Source organism: Astatotilapia calliptera, chromosome 23 (assembly GCF_964374335.1).
Source record: "Astatotilapia calliptera chromosome 23, fAstCal68.1, whole genome shotgun sequence".
Lineage (NCBI taxonomy): Eukaryota > Metazoa > Chordata > Actinopteri > Cichliformes > Cichlidae > Astatotilapia > Astatotilapia calliptera.
This window is the reverse complement of record NC_137443.1, coordinates 8,134,195-8,158,604: the sequence shown is the minus strand read 5'-3', so window position 1 is coordinate 8,158,604 and position 24,410 is coordinate 8,134,195. Positions and strand designations below refer to the sequence as shown.

General features: G+C 39.0%; 1 protein-coding gene and 1 long non-coding RNA gene across 2 annotated transcripts; one reads left to right on the top strand and one right to left on the bottom strand.

Annotated features, from left to right (window-relative positions):
• Nucleotides 1-3,180: 3,180 nt before the first annotated feature.
• LOC145424242 (uncharacterized) lies at nucleotides 3,181-12,761 on the top strand. Its single transcript, XR_013905260.1, has 2 exons — nucleotides 3,181-5,398; nucleotides 12,505-12,761. It is a non-coding gene; the product is annotated as an uncharacterized LOC145424242 (long non-coding RNA).
• A 670-nt stretch (nucleotides 12,762-13,431) lies between these two features.
• LOC113016858 (histamine H3 receptor) lies at nucleotides 13,432-24,283 on the bottom strand. Its single transcript, XM_026160016.2, has 3 exons — nucleotides 18,563-24,283; nucleotides 17,826-17,992; nucleotides 13,432-15,747 (listed from the first exon to the last, which is right to left on the bottom strand). The coding sequence occupies exons 1-3, from the start codon at nucleotides 18,837-18,839 to the stop codon at nucleotides 14,890-14,892; spliced, it is 1,302 nt and encodes a 433-aa protein (XP_026015801.1). The 5' UTR covers nucleotides 18,840-24,283; the 3' UTR covers nucleotides 13,432-14,889.
• Nucleotides 24,284-24,410: the final 127 nt, after the last annotated feature.

Sequence of the window (24,410 nt, the reverse complement as noted above, 5' to 3'; positions counted from 1 at the left end):
GCGGGTTGCCGATCAATGTTTCTACTATCGATGCGTAGCCCCTTTTACGACGCCCAGTGATGTCACATTCCTGCGTCCAGCTGTAGTAATCGTCAACAGCAGGTGTGTTCGGGGAACCGGATTAGCGAGCTCACGGTTAGCGCGATGATTTGATCTTGGATGTGTCATTTGATCTTGGATGTAGTAAGCGACGTACGAAGAACGGGCCCCAGGGCTGTAAAACAGCACTTCAGGCTGAGAGTCTCTCAGCTGACTGACAGACAACAAACACACAAAACGCATCAATAGTTTTTGATTAAAACCCACTTTGAAAGGAAAGATGATCTTTCCACTTAATTTATTCAGTAATTCATTTCAGTTTTATATTTTATACCAAAAATAAATCGAATTTTAATATGTAATGTGGCCACTGGTTTTCACCCCAAACGCCATATATTGACGCTTGGAGAGGACCCTTCGTAACCTATTCTTTAGAATGACTTTTAAGTCCGTAGAATGGAGTTAAGAGTCTATTGGAAAAGCATGCTGCAGATGTTGTGAGGGGGTATACATGTATTTTAACAGAGCTGGCATTAGTACACACATTCTTTATTTAAACCGAATTAAAGGTACCCGTGGCTCTTGTATGAGCTTTTTTGTGAAAACATAACTGAAGTGTCACTTGTGAAATTGATTACAATAACAAATATAACAGAAGAGAATTCAAGCTTCTTCTTTTTTTCAATTTAATTTCAATTTAAATACACAGCTTGAACATCTGTTATGCCAACCTGATATCACGGCAAAGCATGTAAAAGATGTAAGCGCATGTAAAAGGTCCACCGTGTGAATGGTGGATGTCACGCTTTGCTTCATGTAAGCGTGAAATGGACATGCATGCTTAAGTTGCAGTGAGCAATATCTTATATTTTATTTCCAACATGGAAAAAAGGCATGGGAAAATGTTTAAAGTGACTTTACTAACATATTTACATGTAAATGCGTAACAGCCACCTAGCTTAAACGTTTTTGGCATCAAATATGGCAGGTAACCCTAAGATCATTTGTAGTAGTGCAGAGTGGGAGAAAGAATCACTTTGGAAGATAATAATTTCTATATTAAAATTACCTGACTTACTCCCATATGCTCACTCCTCTTTATAAGATGATTTTTAAGGTGGCTGCAGTGAAAGTTCATGTTATGTGAGAAACCTCAGTATGAAACTTTAACCAATAATCATCTAAAGATATTATTTAATACTGTAGTATGCAAACTTAACAGAACATGACGACAATTTCAATACTAAGGCTTATGAATCACACCGAAATACCAGAAGATCCACGTGTAGACTGATATTTTCTTCAGTGGTTAAAAACATCTCTGTTTGTTCTTTTAAAGGAACTTTTGAAATTTGAAACGGGAACTGGGGAGAGCAGCAGGCAAGATAACAACCAAATACAGATGTAAATGAGTGGGCACATGGCAGACAGCAGTAAGCCAAAGCAGTTCAGTCCATAATGACTCATTGGATAAACATTGTTGACTTACTTACATACAGAAGTATTTCTTTGATTGGGAGTCAATTGGAGTCGCATATAGTGTCAGACACACAGGACTCTCATAGTAATCATGCAGTAGTCTCAGTGTTAAGCTACAAAAATAAGAGCTGAAGCTCTTCTAGTGCAAAAATAAAAACTGAGCTGACCATTTTCTGCTGCTATCAGAAAGCTGAGAGTGAATCAAAAGAGCAGAGTCACAGACCAAGCAACCAAAACAGGTTCAATAAAAAAACATCATAAAGGTCCACAGAGCTCAAAAGAACAGCAGAGGCAGGCATTTCTGTGAATTCAGCAGTACAAACAGCATCTGCCATATGCACATAGTCATGTAATCCACTGATGATAAAGAAAAATATCAATAACAGCACTTTCAAATATGTTTTTAAAAAAGTATTGCTATATATATACACATGTAGATAAATATAAACAATCAGATATGGAAAAGTAATTACCAAGTGAAGGGCAATAAGGACAGCAAATTAAGTGAATCTGGCCAAAAAACAAAAAGAAAAAATACCCACCTCTCATTGTAACGTGAAAGCTGACATTTAGAAGATTGCATTAGACCTGATAATGAGTGGAGTTGCTTAATGTACCACAGTCAGAATGGACCTCCTCCAACTCTGTGTTTGACTTCTTATGACAGATTCCAGGTAGGGGGGAAATAGGTGAGTCATCACCCTGAATGGCATCTATGTATTCACGTCGGGCAAATTACTTTTCTGTGTGTTCATCTGGATGAACTGTTTGTTTTGGGGTTTTTTTCTCGATTAGGGTGGGGGTGGGTTCTCATTTCCGAGCCTTGAATTAGCATATAAAACAAGGTCAAACGTAATCAGGATCCAATTGGAGAATGGCGTCGTGACAGCATGAGTGGGTGGCATGTGACAAGTGAGTGATATATGTGACAGGTAATCTAGGGCAAAAAATATCAGCCTGTCTGTTTTGGTTTTTTTATTTCTTCATAGCAAATAATTCACAAAAACAGCAAAGTGTTGATTTTGTGTTTCAAATGAATTGAAAACCCCAGGATCCCTCAATTGTATTTAAAAATAATGTCAGTAAAACTTTTTTCTCATTAATATTCAGAGCATAACATTGATGCACCCAGTGTGAAATGTGACTGTAACGCAGATCTAAACATGATTACAATGACAGCAAAAGGGGGAAAAGAAGTTACCGTAAACTGTGAGGCAAAAGAAGAATATGACTTATGTTTGAGCTCCTCACAGGTCGCTGTGACTCTGTAAATAAATGTCACATCCTAAAAGTGGGTCATACTCATATATCATTATTGTCATGATCATAATCACCCTACCACCCAGTTTGAGCACTATTACAGTATTACCCGGACAGAAAGCAAATGTCAGGAAGCTGACAGTACTAAATACACAGTTAGTATTCAACATTGTAAAGGTAACAGGCAATTATATAAAAGAGACAGATGTCAAAGTGTGATGGGTTTTCTGTTTTGTTTTGTTTTTTGAAAATGGGAAACTCAGAAAAAGCAAATCAAGTGGCTGAAATTTGTTCCTTTAATGGTTGGTCTTGTGTTGGCAGACCAGAAAATTCTATATTATGGCATCGTGCTTTGTCAAAACCACTGCTTTGCAACCTGATCATACTCATTACTTACATGTATGTGTGTTTCTGGAAGGTTTGATCTAAATATAACAGGACCTCTTTTAACAGAGAACACAGAGCATTATGAGCGTTACACTAGAGGATCTGCTCTCTTGAGCTCGCAAGTAAAAATTACCAATTGAACCTTATCCTTTGTAAATTGCCTCCTGACTGGTGAAATGACTTCCAATGAAGCATTAGATCCCAGGGGCTGCAAAATCTAATGAAGATAACAGAGGTGGAAAAAATCTCATTTTTAGGGACTGAGAAATGATTTTCCTGAGATGCTGTTATCTTGGTGAATTAAGGGAACGATCAATAATGTGGAATTTAGAGGCTTTTTGCGCCTTAAAATTTAAAACACCAATATGAAATATTGGTGTTTTAAACGGTGGCACGGTGGTTAGCACTGTTGCCGCACAGCAAGAAGGTCCTGAGTTCAATTCCAACACCAGGCTGGGGTCTTTCTGTGTGGAGTTTGCGTGGGTTCCCTCCGGGTACTCCGGCTTCCTCCCACCGTCCAAAGACATGCAGCTTGTGGGGATAGGTTAATTGGATAATCCAAATTGTCACTAGATATGAATGTGAGTGCGAATGGTTGGCTGTCCCTGTGTGTTGGCCCTGCGACAGACTGGCGACCTGTCCAGGGTGTACCCTGCCTCTCGCCCTGTGACAGCTGGGATAGGCTCCAGCGCCCCCCGCGACCCTGAAAAGGATAAGCGGAAGCGAATGGATGGATGGAATATGAAATAGTAATAGAGCTTGTTGCAACACCTTGGAGACAATTCAGGTCTCTTGTTTGACAATAAAATGTTTTTTTGTGTGTGCAATGCCAAGATGATCAACCAGTAAATCAGTGCTGCTTGATTGTATTTGGATGCTGTTGAAAGCTAACATGAAATATTGTGGTTTCAGAAAATGTGTTTTTTGGGAAGACTTCCGGATGTGTATATATTTCCTGTACATTTACTTCTCTTTGAAATTCATATTTCAGCATCCCTTGTCTTTCATTTTGAATAGTATTTGATATAAAAACACATTATTTTGCAAAGACCGTGTAGCTCTCTGTACCTCTGCTGTTACAAAATGCTGCACATTAACGGCCTTGATATAATTATTTCTACAGCTGAGATCTGACTTCTCTTGTTAAATAATGCTTTTTATTCTCTTAGACAGTGCCTTTCCTTTGCAAATTCTATTTAATCACCAGAAAAGATCATCTAACTGGAAATGGTTTGAATTTAAAAGGCAACAATTACTCTGCATTAGCTGGCCTAACTGAAGGTCCAGACCGGGTCTCATTGCAAACTCTGAAACAGTCTCGAAATGATGCATTTCATAAAGCTCAAAGATTCAGAACAAATTTATTGTTTTACTGACTAATGTCAGCTTGTAGCCCAGTACAAATGGGGGAAATACCATCTCTTAAGTTCATTTCTCCTGTTGATTTACTAAATAAGTTATTTAGTTTATCATCTTTTATATTCAGCATTCCCCATTTCCAAGGACGTTGTTTTTCCTGAAGCCACATGGCATGTCCATGCACTCAACCCATTCTTATAGGTGCATCATTTGCTGACATGAATGTGGATTTTTTTAAACTTTTTTTCTTCTCTGTTTTGGTTTTGGGTTGGGCTTTTTTTAACCACAGTGAAGGCCAAAAGCCAAAATCAATAGTCAGTCAGCTAATAAAGTTACTACAAGAAATGCCAGAGTTCAGACTTATTAAAATTTTATCCTCTCCTACCTGCACCTTGAAGTAGGTTAAGTTGTGCCAAAAACCTTTAATCTGCTTATCTAATCTTTCCGTGTACCCGTTTGAGTACACAGAAGGGTAATTTCTTTTTTTGTTTGTTTTTTGACACCCAGCATGACACAGAACCTAACGGACTTTGAAATACTAATGGAAGTATGCTGTGTGCCTGTATTAGAGATGGACCGATCCGATATTACGTATCGGTATCGGTCCGATACTGACCTAAATTACTGGATCGGATATCGGAGAAAAATAAAAAATGTAATCCGATCCATTAAATATCACGAAAGCACCTCACAAAACTTGCAACATGCCATAACTCACCTCAGAACGTTAGCACGTCGGAGCAGTATGCATCACGTGATAGAGCGGCTGTGGCATGCGGGACCTGTCGGTGGTCTGGATAGCATTTGGAGCTTCGCTAGCAACCCCGCATTTCATCTCCGACAAAGTTATCCCCGAGAGAAGTAAAGCAAGTGTGTAAGTCCATCTCTGAATGTTTGTAAAGCATTCCTGCGTTAAGCTTAACGAGCGACTGCCTCTCCGGCTGCTACTTCAATCATGAAACTGCTTAATAATCAGCTGATCGGCTTTTCTGTCGCGAGTCCGTGTCTCTTGTTTGCTTTTGGCCCACTTTGCACCAGACAGAGGAAACCAGCGGCTGAACAACAGCAGCACGTTTAAGCTTGATCAGCTGTTGTTAGAATTTATTTATTATTACTTTCTACTCCAGGATCTTTTTCTACGTAGCTGACGCTGGTAACTGTGCAGGGGCGGATCTAGCAAAGTTTAGCCAGGGGGGCCGATAGGGCATTAACAGGGAAAAGAGGGCACAAAGACATACTTTTCTTTCTTATTCTCATTTAAAATGTCGAGCTTTTAATTATTTAATATTTATCTGAATCTTACACCCAAAGTTTTAATCTGATGTAAAATGTATAGAAGTCCATTATTGTATATAGTAACTGTTAAGTCTAATATACCCTAGTAAGCTATAGTACTTTTTCCTTTGGGAAGGTACCATCTGTGCAGTCTGCAATTTTGTTGAAGAAAGATGTTGAATCTATTTAATATTTCTTGAAAAATAATTGATTTCTGTGCATTTTTTTTCACACTGCATCAAATTAAGGTTGATTACGTCGATTAAGCATCATGAGGTGGAGCGTGAGGGGTGGTTCCCTATTTTTTATTTATTTATTTTTGTTGTTGCTGGGAGTTGGAACCCTATTAGTTAGGTTGCTTAATATTTATGCTAAGTACTCTTTAAAATACCAGAATAGGGAGGATGGTGTAGGTTTAAGTTTATTAGATTGATCAGTATTGCTGAACTATGAAATTTTTTTTTTTTCATACAGGTATAACAGAATAGCTTTAGTGTAGTTGTTGTTTTAAACTTGAGTATGAACTTATACAAAATGCAGCAAGATATTTAAAAAACAGTTTTGTTGATTAAAAAACACTATATCGGATTCATATCGGTATCGGCAGATATCCAAATTTATGATATCGGTATCGGTATCGGACATAAAAAAGTGGTATCGTGCCATCTCTAGCCTGTACAACATATTTTTCTAAGATTACACTTTTCTGAGACTCGTGACCTAAGCAACCTAAAAAGCAGAGCTTTGAAACGTGGTAAACATCGTATTTTAACCCTTTTTTTTTTCTAAGCAAACAACTTGTTGCCTCATTCAATATATATGTATACCTGTCAAAGGTTTGGACACACCATCTCATTTAATGGTTGTACCTTATTTTCATTATAGATTCTCACTGAAAGCATCAAAACTATGAGGGTTTTTTTGTTTGCTTTTTAACAGGCAGCATGACACAGCCATATTCATGAAGAGACACATTGATATCTACAGGCTAGGGTAACGGCACTTGCCACTAGGTATTGGGATGAAATCCTCGGACACATTTTCCGACCCTGTACTGGTGCAGTGGGACCTGGGTTCTTCCGGGTGTACAGGAATGGCCGGCCTCATGTGGCAAGAGTTTGCAGGTAGTTCTTGAAGGATGAGGAAATTCATACCATTGACTGGTCCCCGTGGTCACCTGACCTAAATCAAATAGAATATCTTTGTAACATTATGTGATTAAGGATGGGAACAGATAAGAATTGAGCAATTCTGATTCCATTATTGATATCACTTATCGATTCAGTTCCTTATCAGTTCGCTTATTGATTGTCACTGGGTTCTCATTGGCTCCGTTTCGAGAGTCACCAACACTGCTAAGCAGCAATAAAGAAATTACATTCATGCAAATTAATTGCATGTTGTGGATCAAATGCATGAAAATGCAAGTGCATGTTTGTTGAGGTATTTCCCTCTTTTTTTTTTCTTTTTTTTTTGTGATCGGTGTTGGAGATGTTACTCAAAAAAGACATTATTACACAGAACACTAACTAAATTGATTCATTATAATTAATTATACTACTCATTACATTACTTTCATGTTACTCTGTAAAATAGCTGAAACACACTCTCACAGGCACCATTTAACAATATAAACCTGAGGCTACAACCCTGCACACCAACACAAATCCCTAATGTGGACACACGGCTAAGATCTTTCTCTTAGTAGAACACAAAGCTGGCCGCACAAAGCAAAGACGAAAAAAAGTGGTCACCACAGTGATTCTGCTTTAGATACGTGAACAGGTAGAAAGGGAGGCTGCATGTTACCTGTTAAACTTCAGGGTCTGGCTGCTGTGGTGACATTCACTCAGTTTTCACTCTGGGTTATTGGCTAGCATAGCGTTAGCATGCTGTCTTGGCAGATGCTTGCAAAGAACCAAAGTTGTGTTAGCAGCATAATGCAATTGTTTCTGTCCTGGATGCAGTTTCCCATTTCACTATTTTCCTCCTCCAACACACAAACAGATAAGCAAGACTGATAGGCAGGCAGACTAACAAGAAACTGGACTACTAGAAAACAGTTTTCTACAAGAACCGATTCTTGTTTCCCGTGTGTGTGTGTGTGTGTGTGTGTGTGTGTGTGTGTGTGTGTGTGTGTGTGTGTGTGTGTGTGTGTGTGTGTGTAACAATTTTAGACGATATCCAGCCACCAGCAATGACAGATATATCTACTAAGGTGAAGATGAAGATTGTGGCCCTGAGTCTCATCAGAGGAAATGCAAATGTGAACACTGGATTCCCACTGCCAGTGAGCTCATAACTAAAACTGCCACAGTAATCGTAGAAGCACTTGAGTATAAGATCCAGGTTACAGGTAGAGGAAGCTCCCCATGGAGAAGAAAGGTGGAAGGCAAAATCCTGCTGGTCATTTTAAATCAATGAAGTCCACTTCTTACAGATATCACTTTTTTAGACTTTGGTGCTTCATGTGGTCACTATAAAAACTGCAGTTTTTTACATTTCCATGTTGACCTTCGTTTTCCTAAAGGATAGTGCTTTAACTGCCCGGCATACCTACAGAGTCTTGTTTAAATGTTGTGGGAATATGAATGAAAATGTTGTTAAGAAAAGGCTCATGACCTGTGACAGTTTTTTTCCATGAAACTGCCCAGTGTCAACAAGAGGACAAGCGGGACATTTCCTGTCTGTGTCCTTTCACTGGCTGCCCCTCAGGCTGACAAGATGTCACTAATTACAGCAGACAAGGAAAAGCCATGCAACTGGTAAATCTGCTCTACAAGGTTCCTTAAAACATTTGGGATTTTCTGAAATCCCAAATTATAATCTTACTTCCAGCTTTGAATAATGTCCTAAAAAAGTTTTTTACACCTTTAGATCTGGATTATAATCCGGTTATGCACGCCTTTGTTGTATCTAAAATGTAACCATGCAATGCAGTGTATACTCGATCATCATCATCTCTTGTCGGTTTAAAATTTGTATAAAATGCTGATTACTAATTCAGGGGAAAATTGGAGAGGTCAAAATACTCCAGAGTTAGCCTTATACTGACTCTGGTGCATTACAGAATCCAGCATAAAGTGCTTCTAAACCACTCCTTATCATCCCAGGTTCAAAGATTATTTCAAAAGAGGGTTGTACCTTTGCTGTTGTTGCACCAAAATTCTGCAAGGACCTCCCAAGTGACCTCAGACAAGCATCAGCTGTAACTATTTTTCTAAAAACATACCTTCTCTGCCAAGCTTTTGGACTGCTGATTTCTGCAACTGTGATTGGATGATTGGTCACTGGTGGTTATTTCATGTAAACATTGTGAATGCATATACCACCAGATTTTTAGGAACCTGTTTTTAAAGTTTTATTTTAGTTTAAAGCAACAGTGCTGATCCTATAGACAAGTGGCTGGCAGCAATTAGCAACATAACAGATACATATTAATGCAGTGCTGAAATTAAGGCATAGCTGATAGAACTCTTGTGGTGAAAGCCATCTGTAGATTGTTTCCCTGAAAGCAATTATCATGTGTAGGGCATGTGGGTTAATTAAGAGCTCTGGCAGAGTAAATGCTTGTTTTTCCATTGATCTCAATGAGCATGAGCCGCTGGATGCTTTTATCCACATCTTCACCATAAACAATTATTCCATGTTGTGTGAGTCCCGTTAAGGAGTCATCAGCATCATCAGCGTCAGGCAGGCTTCACTGTGGTAGAGTGTACTCTATACAGTAAAAAACTAATGGAAAATCATCTCCTTGCAGCCAGTGTTCATATCCTGAATTAAATTGAATTTTAAATCGCTTTCTTGGACAACAGAGCATCAAATGTAGCTTCTATAAGCCACCAGTTCTTTCAGGACAGACTCCTCAGCTCTAACTGTAAATATTCATAGTGACTTGAAATCAAAAGAGCGAGCTCAGCTAGAGGCTGCATTCAGAGTCAGTGAAATACACTCAAAGGACGTGTTTCTTTTACATTCTTTAAACGACTTGGTTTTGCATGAAGCTTATCATCCACCAAACATATGTTGTCCGGTTAACAGCAGCCACCGTTTTTTCACTCCCACGTCTCACATTTCTCTCAAACAAAAGCAAAACGAACAAAAAAGAAGGGGTCTGCATTCTGTCTTCAGCCCCAAGGATCTCATCTGTTTTGTTCACCAGATATGTGTTTCACTAACAATTACCGCCACCATATTTGAATCCCAGAGCAACCCCAACATGAACCAGAAGGATGGAAACTGCTTCCAATTTTTCTTTTTGAAAGGCTGTTTCATTGGTTCTTGGGCTTCCCACAGCGCATAGAAACGATGTCAACACTGGCACTGAGCAATTTGGTTTCTATTTGCAAGTCCACCTGCGTCTCTGTGCAAGTCACCTAAACCACTGCCAATTCATCTCATTCTCGACTGACCTTTTATGAAATGCTTCCAAATTGACTCCTGTTTTTGGCCGAGGGGAAAAAGTCTCTTGTACTCCTCGACTAGTCCGTTTCTATTCTTGAATTCTGAGACACACAGATGACAGTCGTGCCTCATGGGTCTCAGATTTTTTGGATCTGTTTAGCAAAAGCATTTTCACTCTTGAGCTGTGGTTTTCACAGGCACAAAATGTGTATCAATGCACCCACAGTAACCATTGCATTTAAATGACTATTATTAAATAGGGTCAGTGGGAAAACACACCACCACAATCTATTTATCCAGTTTGCCCCAGAGGAAACAGCTTTTTTTTCTGCAGGGTCTTTTTTTTAAAGCCACTTAATGCTTTGGGCTGTATTCAAAACAAGATGCAGAGACAGGAAGTTTAATCATATGAGCTGTTCCAGAGTTTAACTGAGATGTTGCAGAACGGCAACAAACTGTATGATTTATACAGCTGCTTCTGTAGGGCTATGACTTTCGTGTGACCTTTTGGACATCAAATTAAATTTGTTGTTGCCGATAAGGCACGGCAGAAAGATACAAAACAGCATCATCCAAAGATTCTTCTTTCAGTGCAATAAATTCTGTGTGTATCCTCAAGGCTAAACAGTCTCCAAGGGTCTTTCCTCCTAAGTAAAATGTCCCATGTTATTCCCACAGGGGAAAGCGATACTGTTACTTCCTTTATTTTTCTGACAGCCCCCAGAGAGTTTTCTGGATATATTTTGATCATGTTCATCTGTGGTGAAAATTTTTTAAGTCAATGCCACTTCTGTCATACACTGTGTGTTTGCTGCTAGATAAAATGAGAGCTTGACAGCAATCTTCAAAACAGAAAACTCACTTTTTTCCTGCAAAGTTTTTTTTCTTTTTTTTTGGCAGGTGTGAATCAAACACAGACAACAGCTACCAGCAACATAAAAAGACAAGAATGCTTTTCACCCATTCACACCAGCTAACATCTGTCATACCATATCCCATCTCACAGGAGCCAGAAACAATTATAAACCTTTAACCAATCGTGAAACACTCAGAGAAGTAGTATGACATTTCTGGAAGTACCAAGAGGCACTTGGCACCATTCCGTCTGAAACAGAAAACAGAGGCTCTGAAGGTTCCAGCTTAATCCATTATACTTCAGTACAAAATGTACAAATAATAACTATAGTTTTATGAGAGTAATTTCAGTAGTCAGGTTAGGTCAATGGAGTGACTACCTGAAATCATAAATAAGGGATTTAGTGTTAAGTGGTGACTTTCAGTTAAGTGATGGAATTCGCAGCCCTCATTCACTAGGCTTTGTGTGCAGAATTACAATTTTGAGCACAAACTAAGAGAAGAACTCACTGTTCTGTTTTTTCCATAGTCTTATGGAACAATCTTCCTGTTGCTATCCGGGCGTCTGACTCTATGCCATTGTTTAAATCATGGTTAAAGACTTGTTTATTTAATCTTGCTTTTCCACCTAGCTAATATTTGGTGTGCGTTGATACATTTTTATCCGTTATGCGTTGTTAACTACTTTTATGTATTATGATATACATATGTTCTCTTACTCTTTTCCCTCCCATCTTCTTTTTCCTATCTTATCTTATTTTGTCAAGTACCTTGGTATACCCTTGGTTTTTAGTGTGCTTTATAAATAAAGATTATTATTATTATTATTATTATTATTATTATTATTGCTAGAAAATAAAAATCATTCTAAGCTGACTGACAGATGCCAGCTATTCAAGCACTAATTTCTCTATATAACGCCTCAGGCCTAGAGAAGGTCGATGATTCCCTGGCAACCTCTAGTTGGTCGGGGAAAATGTGGCCATCACTATCTGGCAACCCCCAGTGGTAAAGGAAAAATGAGCATTCCCCAACCAGCTGGCAAGTGGTTTCTGGAGGTTCTTGGCTGTTGCCAGGTGAAATCCATTGCAAAGAGGGTCCTACTTGTTGTTCCTAGAGTATTTAAAAGTAGAATGGGAGGGAGAGCCTTCAGTTTTCAGGCCCCTCTTCTGTGGAACCAGCTTCCAGTTTGGATTCGGGAGACAGACACTATCTCTACTTTCAAGATTAGGCTTAAAACTTTCCTTTTTGCTAAAGCATATAGTTAGGGCTGGACCAGGTGACCCTGAATCCTCCCTTAGTTATGCTGCAATAGACGTAGGCTGCCGGGGATTCCCACGATGCATTGAGTTTTTCCTTTCCAGTCACCTTTCTCACTCACTATGTGTTAATAGACCTCTCTGCATTGAATCATATCTGTTATTAACCTCTGTCTCTCTTCCACAGCATGTCTTTTATCCTGTCTTCCTTCTCTCACCCCAACCGGTAGCAGCAGATGGCCCCGCCCCTCCCTGAGCCTGGTTCTGCCGGAGGTTTCTTCCTGTTAAAAGGGAGTTTTTCCTTCCCACTGTCGCCAAAGTGCTTGCTCATAGGGTCATATGATTGTTGGGTTTTTCTCTGTATCTATGAAGCGCCTTGAGGCGACTTTTGTTGTGATTTGGCGTTATATAAATAAAATTGAATTGAATTGAATACACCAAAAACCATGCCAATTGCTGTGGTCTTTGGCAGATTGGCTTGGTCGCCTGGAGTTTTTTTGCATTTGGTGAGTGTTGCAGGTAAGTCCATGTTTTACATGGAAACCCCCGTCGGCTATGGTGATATGCTAGCAATCGAAGCAATTGCAGCAAGGTTTTCGGTGTTGCACCTTCATTGTGACTGATTTCAACAAATGACAGACAGAAATTTTCAGCAACTAGTTAAGGAATATATGTTTGACCCTACAGACCTGTTTAGGAAAAAAGCAGAGAGAATTAAAGAAAAGAAGAAAGATGGAAGGAAATAAACAGAGGTGCCGAGTGGACAAAATAGCAAGACTCCATTAAAAGAGAAAAATAGTCTCATGACTGAACAAGTTGTCTCAGTTGGACACCAGAAAGTTTACTTTTCCCTCAGGAGTGATGATGGCTTTTCTTTGAAAAATAAAAAGAGTGACTTGGGCTGCAGGAACTGAGAGATGGATGTTTTGTCTCCAGAGACAGACTCTGGATGAATGAAAGAAAGGTTTCATATCAAAGCTGATGTGGGGAAAAAAGAAAAACAGTAAGAGACCAGAAGAAAAGCAGTGTTCACATCTAACCCTTGACAACAAAGTAGGTTATAGATGTAACTACTCCTCCAGATTTTACCAATAACATACAGTGGAAAAAAGCCTGTTGGCAGTCTTCTTTTATTTTATTTTATTTTTTTCATCTGACTTACAGCTGCACAGATTCATAACCAATACACAAAGTAATCAAATATGCGGTTTTCACATGTCTGCACTATGTTGGGAGAATCAGGTCATATTATTATTCAAAAGTGTTCTTTCTCCTTTGTAGAACACAACAGGAGACAGTCAGACTCTTTCTCACTCCTGGAAATACTTTGTTTGGTTAAGGCAGGCGAGCTGTCTGGGTTCAGCGAGAGGGAGGCAGAACACGATGATTCCCTGAATCATGAATTCGCTGGACGATTCGTTTTTCTGCTCGCACATGAGCTCAGTCAGACATCACGCAGGCTTTGCATCAAGGAAAAACTGTTTAATGTTCCACTGAGTCTTACAAGCAAATCCTTGCATGTACCTTTCGGCAAAAATTCAAGACTGCACTGCATGTGTGAAAACAGCTTTAGGTAAACCAGTCGAGCCTTGAAATAAATAATTAACTCAGCCATCTGGCCTGACATTGATCTTATTGTACATAAGTTTTAAATCAGCTCTCTTTTCATTGTGCTTCACATTTTGCTTTGACATTTTCTTAACATTTTGACAGATGTCAGGTAGATTTCCTTGCCATAAGATTAAAACTATAAAATATTTAGAATTACTTTGATAAAAGTACACTCATTGGTCAGTAAGCACACTCTTGTCTTCTTTTCTAGTGCTTTAAACATGGAGGACTCTGCATTTGTGAGTCTATCGCTGCATGATTTGCATTGTATAGTTTTTAGGGGCATGAGCATAAAGTCAAACTTGCAGCTGTATATTTGAAACTGTAACATGAAAGGGTTTCATGTGCAGATATATTCTGAAACCATCAAAAGACCATTGAGTTCTTGCTTCACATCAGCTTCATCTAAATAGAAGTTGAAATGTTCTCACGGTGGCCGCTATGAAATTGGATGCTGGGTGAAGATGTCATTTCTGTCTGCGTCGTGCTTCCATTCAGACAGAACACAATTTAACAACCTGGTGATCAGTAGTTCTCATATATGTGTGATATCTTAGACTAAATTATGGTAATTACCTTCTTTAAGACTGCATATGCCATCATTTCACAGCCTTCTGCAGCCTTCTTAGAGGGAATGTGTGAAGGTTTTAAAATGAACAAGAACAACATTAGAAAAATCTGAAACTGGCTTTGAGAGGTGGTTTAATCGTGGGCAGATTTATCCAATGGTACTACAAGAGTCTATTGTTCTGCCCATAAGAATATTATGTTGTGCTATTTTCAGCTGTGTTGTGTCATCGTATTGCTGTCAGGTATGTTACAATCCTCATTTAAATGCAAACATTTACCTAATTTTTGAAAACTGGCCTTTTTTTTTTATAGAAGAACATCAAATGGATTTTTTACAGTGTTCAGCAACATTTACTCCATTCATAAAATATGCAAGTTCATTTGAGTTCATCTAACAAGACTGAACTTCAATCTGTGGTTGAACTGATTGTCTTTTAGGGCACAGTATCTTTGAGAAAGCCCTTCGAAAGCTGCTGTGGCACACAGGGTACAAGAACGGGTTGATGGCAGAGTTCAGCCACAGAAGCCAGAAGGTAATCTCGTACCAGTAGTTCGCCACACATTTACCGCTACAGGCGGCACGGATAATCATCAGTAGAGTGTACGGAGCCCAGCATATCCCAAAAATGCAGACTATAATGGCTAAAGATTTAGCAATCTTTTTGTCTCTGGAAAGCCGAGATCCCGGTGTCCTACGGCCAGGCACCATGCAGGAGGCCGTGTGCTGAAACAACCTGGAGTTTTTTCTGTGCGGAGAGAACTTCTCTCGCTGCATTAATATCTGACTGGCGTTAGGCTCCCCGCTGGAGGAGGGAGACAAGATGTCGTCATCTTCGATGACCGCAGAGATCGCAACAGGCTCGCTTGACATCACCTTCCGAGTCTTGACAAAAAACACGGACCAGCCGGCTCCATCTTTATGCTTCTCATTGTTCTTCTGAGGCTTGGCATTGTCTTCAGCACAGGCAGCCCCACTCTTATTCCTGCGATGGATGTTGAGATAGATGCTGAGGTTGAAAAAGGCCACCGACACAAACGGGGTGAAGAACTCAAAGGTAGACGCGCTCAGCAGGAAGTACCAGGTGAAATAAAACTCAGCATAGCACTCGTGGGCCGGGACAATGCTGTAGCCGACGATCGTTTCCCAGAAGATGATGGCAGGGCCGTAAAGGAGGAAGGCCAGCACCCACACCGCCACCATCTTGAAAACAGCCTGGTGGGTCATGTTCCTCTGAGCTCTGTATTTAACCTGTGTCAAAAGAGAGGCACAAGTATGACTCACAGTGATGTGCCGTGAACAGAAACTCTGCATCATAATAACACTGCACGTTACATTTCAAACACCCACAGCTGCTCAGAGTATCTTCCCCAAATGAACCCCTTGTTGCATTGTGCGGCTTTGGAGCAGGAGAGAGATGCTGTAAATAAAACCCACTCATGGAGTTTTTATACCACGGTGTGTCTCCGAAGCCAAAGAGAGAAGGGGAATGTCAGGCTGACAGCCACATTCACTGATGCAACACTAGTATGAAAGAGACATCTGGTTTCTCCCGATCTACCCCTCCCTCACCGTCGCTTATTCTCTTTGCTTTCACTCCATTTTCACTTCACCTCCTCTCGGTCTAAATGCTATCATTTTGCAGGGCTTCTCTATCTGCTGCTCTCCCCTTTGGTGTTGTTGTTGTTTTCTCAATCTTTTCTTTTTCTCACACAATCAGAATGTCTCTCTGCAGATTCAACAGCTGGATATATGTCAAGTGAAGCTGCCAGCATGTCTGTGGTTCAAGAGCAACTGGAAAAAAAATCAGTAGTGAAACAGATCCAATACAAGATGCTCATAAATAATTATGGCCCCAGTTTCAAGTGTTCACTACAAAAGCACAAGACTCCCTATTTCCACTGTAAATTAAAGAAATACTGCACCCTACAGGCTGAATGTGAAGAAACTGACCAATAGGCAGTCGAACCAATCATCAGCCAGATTTTCTTTTTTGTAAATCTCGTATCAGTTGACAGAAAGTTAACAGTTTTAATAAATTAAAAATAAGAGACTGCAAGAGGATACAAATATTCACATTGAAATATTTAGGTTTTACAAATATTTCTTTTGCTTTTATATCTAATACTGGCTATTTTCCCCCCATGATTAAAGTCAATGACTCTTTTAGAGCAACAGAAGAATTACTCATCTTGTACAAAATGTAGGGAAAAACTGAAAAAACTGCCAAAAACTGAAAAGAATGATCAAAGATCAAAGCAGCAGACAGTGAAATATACTTAAGAGGTTTTTGTCATATTTCAAGCCTGCTTAGATTAAAATGACTGTGTTTGCATCAGAAGTGAGTGAGTTTGAAAAATCCAGAAACTGTTCGAATATTCGTCAAACCACACTTTAATGACAAATACTGAAGTATCAAATCTCTTCATTTAGTCGTCAAATGTTATCTTTATGTGTTGTCTTTAATTGAGAAAGAGTTAAAGGAACAGTTCACTAGTTAGTTGCCTGTATTCATCTAGACTGGTATGATATCCCTATAGAGTTGCCTGCCTTCACTTGAATATAACACAACATGATATGATGAGCAGCAAAACAAGGCTTCGTTTAGCTAACAATAAAACTGCTCACAATGTTTGTGGGTTTTTTGGTCACTGATTTTTAATAATATTTTTAATTACACATTTAGTTCCATTGTTTTCCAACAGAAGGCAGATTCTGTATAGCTACTATCACCAAAACTGAGCGGCTCATACCAACGTAACTGTCACAACAGGCTGTAAAAATTTGATTTTAGGGTGAACTTTCCCTTTATTTCTAGCTTTAAGATTGAGCATTGGTGCCTACTCATGCACGCTAACACATCTCTGACTCACCCTGCTTCTTACACCCCCTGAAAAAAACCTAAAAAAACAAAAACCCAATCACAAAACCATGATGACCCCAGTGACATCACTGTGACATATTGACTGTTATTTAACCCCCTGGAGATCCAGAGAAGACATTCTGCAGCTGTTTTCACAGGATAAATCTGAAAAGTGATGAGAAAACTGAGCTGTGTGATGGAATATATAGTTTATTTGACTGTTGAGCCAGGGCTAATTTTTGCACTGATAATATTTTGGCTAAGCTGATGAACAAAGCACTCACTTGACAGCAATACCCTGGTGAAAGAACGAAGCTGTGAATACAAATGATTCTAAGCACACTACAAGCTATTTCAGGGAGTAACACATTTTGGACCTAAATGTGGTCGCCTATGTGAACTTGATGAGCGTGTGTGTATGTGTGTGTGGTAATGAGCGCCTCATTACCACACAGACTGTACTTACCGCTCTTGTGACTGACAGGAAGCGATCATAACTAATAAGGACAATGTTGAAGACAGAGGCTGAGCAAAGGAGGTAATCCATGACCAGCCACACTTTGCAGAGCCCTTTGCCCAGCATCCACCTGCCGGTCAGGTTATAGGGGATGTACACCGGGATGCAAAAGGCACCTGGAACACACACACACACACACACACACACACACACACACACACACACACACACACACACACACACACACACACACACACACAACACACATCACATTGGTGATTCACCAGCCACCAGCATCAATATTCACACTTTCCCATACCTTCACAGTTTCTGGGTGTAAGATGCATTACATGCGGCAGAAAATTAGCGAAAAGACGCAGTTCCAGGAAACCTGTGACATTGTACGAACAAGAACAATCTAATATGTCTCTTTCATTAATGACAAGGGTATAATTTAACTAAAGCTGTAGATAAGAGGAGCTTTCACTATAAGAGGGACGTGAGTGCTCTTCAATAAAACGGAGGCATGCCACAATTACGCGGAGTAGTCCGTTGTAATTTAACATGTGAATAACGCAAAAGGGTTGTAAAGGTCATCATGAACTCGCCGCTAATCAATAGTTAGACGCTAATTACAGTGTGGGAAAATTACAATGTGCTTGGGGCGCGCGCAAAAAAAGGGTTTCATTCATAAGAATGGACTCAGACAACACGAACGGATAAAGTGACAAAGAAGGAGAACTTACCCACTAGAAAATCGGATATAGCAAGGTTCAAAAAGAAGTAGTTGCTTTGATTTCTCAGGGTTTTGTCCACAATAAAAGCCATGATGACCAGTGCGTTCCCTGCCACAACAACGACAACCAGAGTCACCATAAGTACCGATAAGATCACCACCAGGTAGCCCGGCAGGACAGCCCCAGCTTCCGACACCGCAGGCGTCAAGTTGCCGCTGGAGTTGGACTCCAGGATGTGCGCGCCCATAATTAATTGACTGCCAAAATCATTGTAGGGTTTTTTCATCGCACGCACAGAAACACCGGAGAAGTCCAAAAACGCGCCTAAACGTCCCGCTCCACTTCATGAAGACAAGTTAAACACGAAGACCTGTGAATCGTTGAAGACTTTTCCCAAATCTTCCATTTCTTAAAACACTAGAATAAGTCTCCGAGCTACAGACACGAGTTAAGAACACTCTGTAATAGTAATACTAATAATGATTATTGTTCCTCTGGGTCCTCTCTCCTTTCTGGACTCTGTCATCTACAATCTCAGCTGATGCTGGATGTGCTGATACTGCGGAGCGCACCGTTGGTTTTGTTAACAACGTCAGTACTGACCAGATGTGAGATAAAGTACTTAATCCGGATGTTTTTCAAAATAAAACCAGTCCTGTAAGGTTTCAAGACGAACAAGGCGCATCGGTGTTTTCTAAATCTGTTTTCAAGATGCACATTTAATGTGACAAGTTACATTTGATGTTCTGCCGTCGGCAGAAAATATAAAAATGACAGCCAGCATGCAGCTTAATGAGCAACCTAAATAACAAGGCATTTAAAACAATTGCCCCGTTTAACACCCCCTTTAAGACATAACAATATTATTGTTGGCTGTCGGATTAAAATATAAAATTCTCTATAAAACGTCCTTCTTGTATGTTTTCCAACAGATATGACGAATTCTTAAACTTTTATTTTGAAAACAAAACAAATTCCGGCCTTTTTCAGACGATGTTTGCTATTTTGGACGATTTGCTTTTTTTTTGCCCACCCAACAGCTGATCAAAGGCTCATGTCTGCAATCAAAAGCTGAAGTGCTCCAGGCGCATGAAGCAGGCTGAGATGAAACGATCTGAGCTTTATGCAACAGGATATCGCAATAAGCCAGCCAGCAGATATTTACACAAAGCAACAAGTTCCGTGACTCAGAGGCCAATGTCCAGTGTGAATTACCATATTATCCCTCCCATCCCTTTATTTCGCGAAGAAATTACGTAATTATCTAAAATTACTACTGACTTAGCTATGCAAATAGCCCCTCTTATTAAACACAGGGTACCCAGACTAATATCAGAACACAAATACGGGCACAAACGGAAAAATCCGTTTGTTTTCTGAAATGAGCTGTCAGCCTTCTGATACTGGGGATGAGATTGTTCTTAACGAGTCCCAAAATATCACATAAAGGGGGAAAACAATATCTTCTGTTATCAAATAATCACTCTTGTTTTTATAAGTGCATTTGTTTTTATTGGATAATGTCATTACTCTGAGTTTGTGATCCTTTTTCTCTTTAATAATATATGTGATACTCTTGAAGTAAGGTTGGAAAGCCTAAAGAAAAATTAACATCCTGCATCTTTTGCTATACACCATTACTTGACCTCAGTAACAACTGCCGTGGCATTAGAGAAAAGACATGGAGATTGATTTATTTAAGAATATCCTGCCAGTAACAAAAAAATTATGACAAAGCTGCCAAAGAATTATAGGATGGCATTATCTCCCTTTCTTGTACAGGAAATTTGTCTTATGTTTATTAAGATAAGGAGAAAAGCGAAATTGAAGCGCTTTTAATTTAAGGAAATTGACCAGCTCTTATCATGACTGCCATACCTCTTGGTCATTTTAGTAAAAAAGAAAAAAAAAAAAGTAGTAAAAATTAAAAAAAAGAAAGAAAGAAAGAAAGAAAGAAAGAAAGAAAGAAAGAAAGAAAGAAAGAAAGAAAGAAGAAGACTGTCCATTTTATGAGCCTAAGACTGTTTGCTATGTGAAAACCAGACCCATCAGAAAATATGAGTTGTAGGCAGTGTTGGTCAAGTTACTTGAAAAAAGTAATCAGTAACTAATTACTGATTACTTCCACAAAAAAGTTATCCCGTTACTTTACTGATTACTTATTTTCAAAAGTAATTAATTACTTAGTTACTTTTTAAAAACACGATTTACAACCTGAAGAGGTGATAAAGCGATAGGTCTTTCAGCCCTATTCTACTTTTTCTACATAATCCATCATACAAAATGTAATCAAATGGAAAAGTCTCTTTTTTTAACTTGTTTTATCAGTTTTAATCTTTTAACTTTATGCATCAAGCAAAAATTTAATTATATGCAACATTCTCTGACTTGAATAAATTAGTTTAACATTTAAACCTATTTTCTGCACATTCCAGCACATAAAATAAAATATTTTTTGTGTTTACACTCACTCTTTCAAATAGATGCAAGTAAAACACAGCAGGAAATAAAGTCAAAGACTCAGCGGTCCTGTTGCTCTATTTTCACCTGTAAAGCAGGACTACGGTAGGCGGAGGTTTACCCTGGTGCAGGTGTGCCGTGGTCAGTTGAAGAATCAGCGAGTTTCTCTGTGAATTTCCCATTGCGTCGTTGCGCACTCGGTGCTTGCTTGGAAGTTTAGGGGTTTTTTTCGCTGTAAAAAGAAGTTTTCTTCCCACGCACGATGGACACTAATGTTTTTGTCACTTTTTATGGAATCAAACTCAAAGTAAGGTCAGTACTTCCACGCTTTAACCCTTTACAGCCGATCGGAGCGGGCACGCTCTGTTTTGCGTAACTATTTTTAAATCCCGGTAGCTCTGCAACCAAGTAAGCTAGCGCAATAATTTTTTTTGCATATGAAACTGGAGGAGTTGTACTTACATCTTATGCCATCAGCTTGTCCTAGGTCACAGTTTCCTTCCACATATAGCTTTGCAAAAACTGCATAAAAATCACTTGCAGCAACAAAAACATGATATTCCAGAAACACGCTTCGCCGATCCATCAGCTGTTTGTAACACTTCCTACGTCCATCAGCGCGAACTATCACATGACCGCATGACCTGCCCGAAACCGGAAGTGACGTCATTTTGCGGAAATGTAGTTTTTAATGATCGGGGCCTTATGAGCTTGTGTTTTACTTGTTATGTGTTTTAAAAAGTTATGTTTGACTTTATGACTTTCTGTGTCGTTTCTGGGATGCTTAAGACTCATATTGCACTGCTGGAAATAGTTTATTTTGATGCATATGCTGTTATTTTGCAAATTTGCACTATAATATTTATTTTCGTTTTTCCTGCAGTATATAAAAATTGGTGTATTTCAAAAATAAAACTATGAAGACACTCAAAATAAATTTCCTGTGGTGGGAAACTAGTTTGTGTAACATTTTTGTATTTACAGTTTTGAGGGATAAGCCTCTTAAATTTCTCTAACTAGAAATATATGTTAAAAAAACAAAAACGATTTTCAATTTTTTTGTAGTTTATTGCACTTTTTTGCAATTTATGTAATTACTATGCACCTAATGCAGACATATTATTAAAGTTTGGGCTATAATGGTTGTATTGATGTATAGCAACTTGAAATGCTCCCATAAATGGCTCCACAGCATGTAAAAATATAATATAAGCTCTGGCGAACTTGGTTCTATGGTAAGTCTTAAAGGGTTAAACGCTGCACGCTCATACTCTCTCCCACAATCGATATGTGATCCATTGTTGATCTACACACAGCTGTTGTCACTAACGGCGCACTCGCTTACGTCACTGTCGTGAGACATTCTCGCAAAAAATCACGGTTTTAGTAACGCAGTAACGCAGCGTTCCTACGGGAAAGTAACTGTAATCTAATTACCGTTTTTGCGATAGTAATCCCTTACTTTACTCGTTACTTGAAAAAAGTAATCAGATTACAGTAACGCGTTACAAGTAACGCGTCACTGCCCATCTCTGGTTGTAGGCTACATCTGCACATCATCAGTGAAAAGTTTTCAGGGTGTCTTTAAGTTTTTTGCAACATCTGTCATTAAAAAATGAGGAATTTGAAACTTTATATGAAACTTTTATGAGCTTTTTTAAAATATATATATATATATTTAACAATTTGATTTAGTCAATAATCATCATTTTTTTAAAACTACTGAGAACTCTGGGGTGACAAACTTTGTCTTACACCTAAATCGAACGAGTGGTGCTAAGTCCACATATATTTTTCATCATTTATGAAATTAATGGTTTTTGGCTGTAAAAACATGTTCAAGTTACAGTTATATGATGAATATGGGGTTAAAACACCGACTCTCATCTCAGCAACAGGTGTTGAACAAAAATACAGCATTAACTCATAAGGAACTCCATATTTATACAATCTTGTGTTTTCAGGAGCTTAGGTGCAATAAGATAAATTAGCATAATAACAAAGTGTTTATTCCTAAACCTTTCCCAGTTAAGGACCCTTGACATTGATTGCTTACCGTCTGGAAGCTAAAGGTATCACCAAACAATGGATTTTCTCTCTTTTTACTGCATTTGCTACTATGACGTGCAGTCAAGACAGTTTTGCTGAAGAGAGCAAAAATTATAGCTCTTCAGATTTCTCGCCGCTTCTGGCACATCATCAGTAAACACTACTGACCCAGTGCAATTTGATGTCAAGCATGCCCTGCTCTGACAGCTTTACCTTTTATTTTAAGATGCGTTTTATTTAACTCTAATCTGTCTTTCCTATTCTCTAAGATGATGACTCTTTGGCACCTTGTGATAAAATATCTGCAATTCTTCTTGTGAGCAATGGTATTGCTTTCCATTTGGAGAGTGGTTGTCACTTTGATAGACATTGTACAGGGTTTCTACAAATTTACCAAATTGCCAATCCAAATGTTCCTGTTATCTCTTTCTGTGATGGATTCCTTTGAGCTCATCTGTCTGTTGTATGTTCACAGCTTCCAAATGCTCCACTTCAAATCTTTTGCCAAGCTAAGTTCATAAAGAAATACCCCAGACCTAAAATGTACCAAAAATGGCTGCAATTCCTCAATGGTGAATACTTTTGTCTGACCACTTCAGATAAACCAGATTCATTATACAACCTCAGCTTGAAACATAACGTGACAGTGTGCAAAAATATATGATCTGCACTGAATGTTCTTGGGCAGTTACTGAAACAATGACCTAACAGGCTTGCGTGGCAGTATCGGTACGGACTGTGCAGATGAAATTTGAAACCAAGCGCTCTAATTATTCTCCTCAGCCTTGAGTATGAAATTGAGTTCTTTGCAAGCCCCTGAAAAACATGATTAAGGGCTGAGATGATTGGGTTCAGCGTGATGACAGCTTGTCAGGGAGAAACAACTCTGCTAAGTGAATTAGCTGTAATTATTTCTAATGGCTGAAATGAGCAGGCGGCTTTGTAAACAGACTTGGAGGAAATTTTTCTAAAATGTGTTATCATTTGCGCTTTCATTCAATCAAAATATCTCTCTACATTTGTATGCTATCAGTTATATTTTCTGAAGATAATGAGCGCAGATAAAACATTTTTTGCATCATAATAGTCAGGTTCTGCTGGTGGAACCAAATTAAAAAGTGCCTGTATGAGACTTGGATATATTTAGATAGTGGTCCTTTGGTGCTTAAAACCCACTTCAAAGCATTAATATGCAGAATGTCTTTCCAGAGATCGAGTGACACAAAAAGGTGAGGTGAGACAAAATCTCACAGGAGGGAATGAGTGGTAAATGCTCTGAAAGACATTCAAAATGTGAAAAGGATGTCTATTTAACAGGCTAGAAGTGTGTGCCAAATGCACTGGAGAA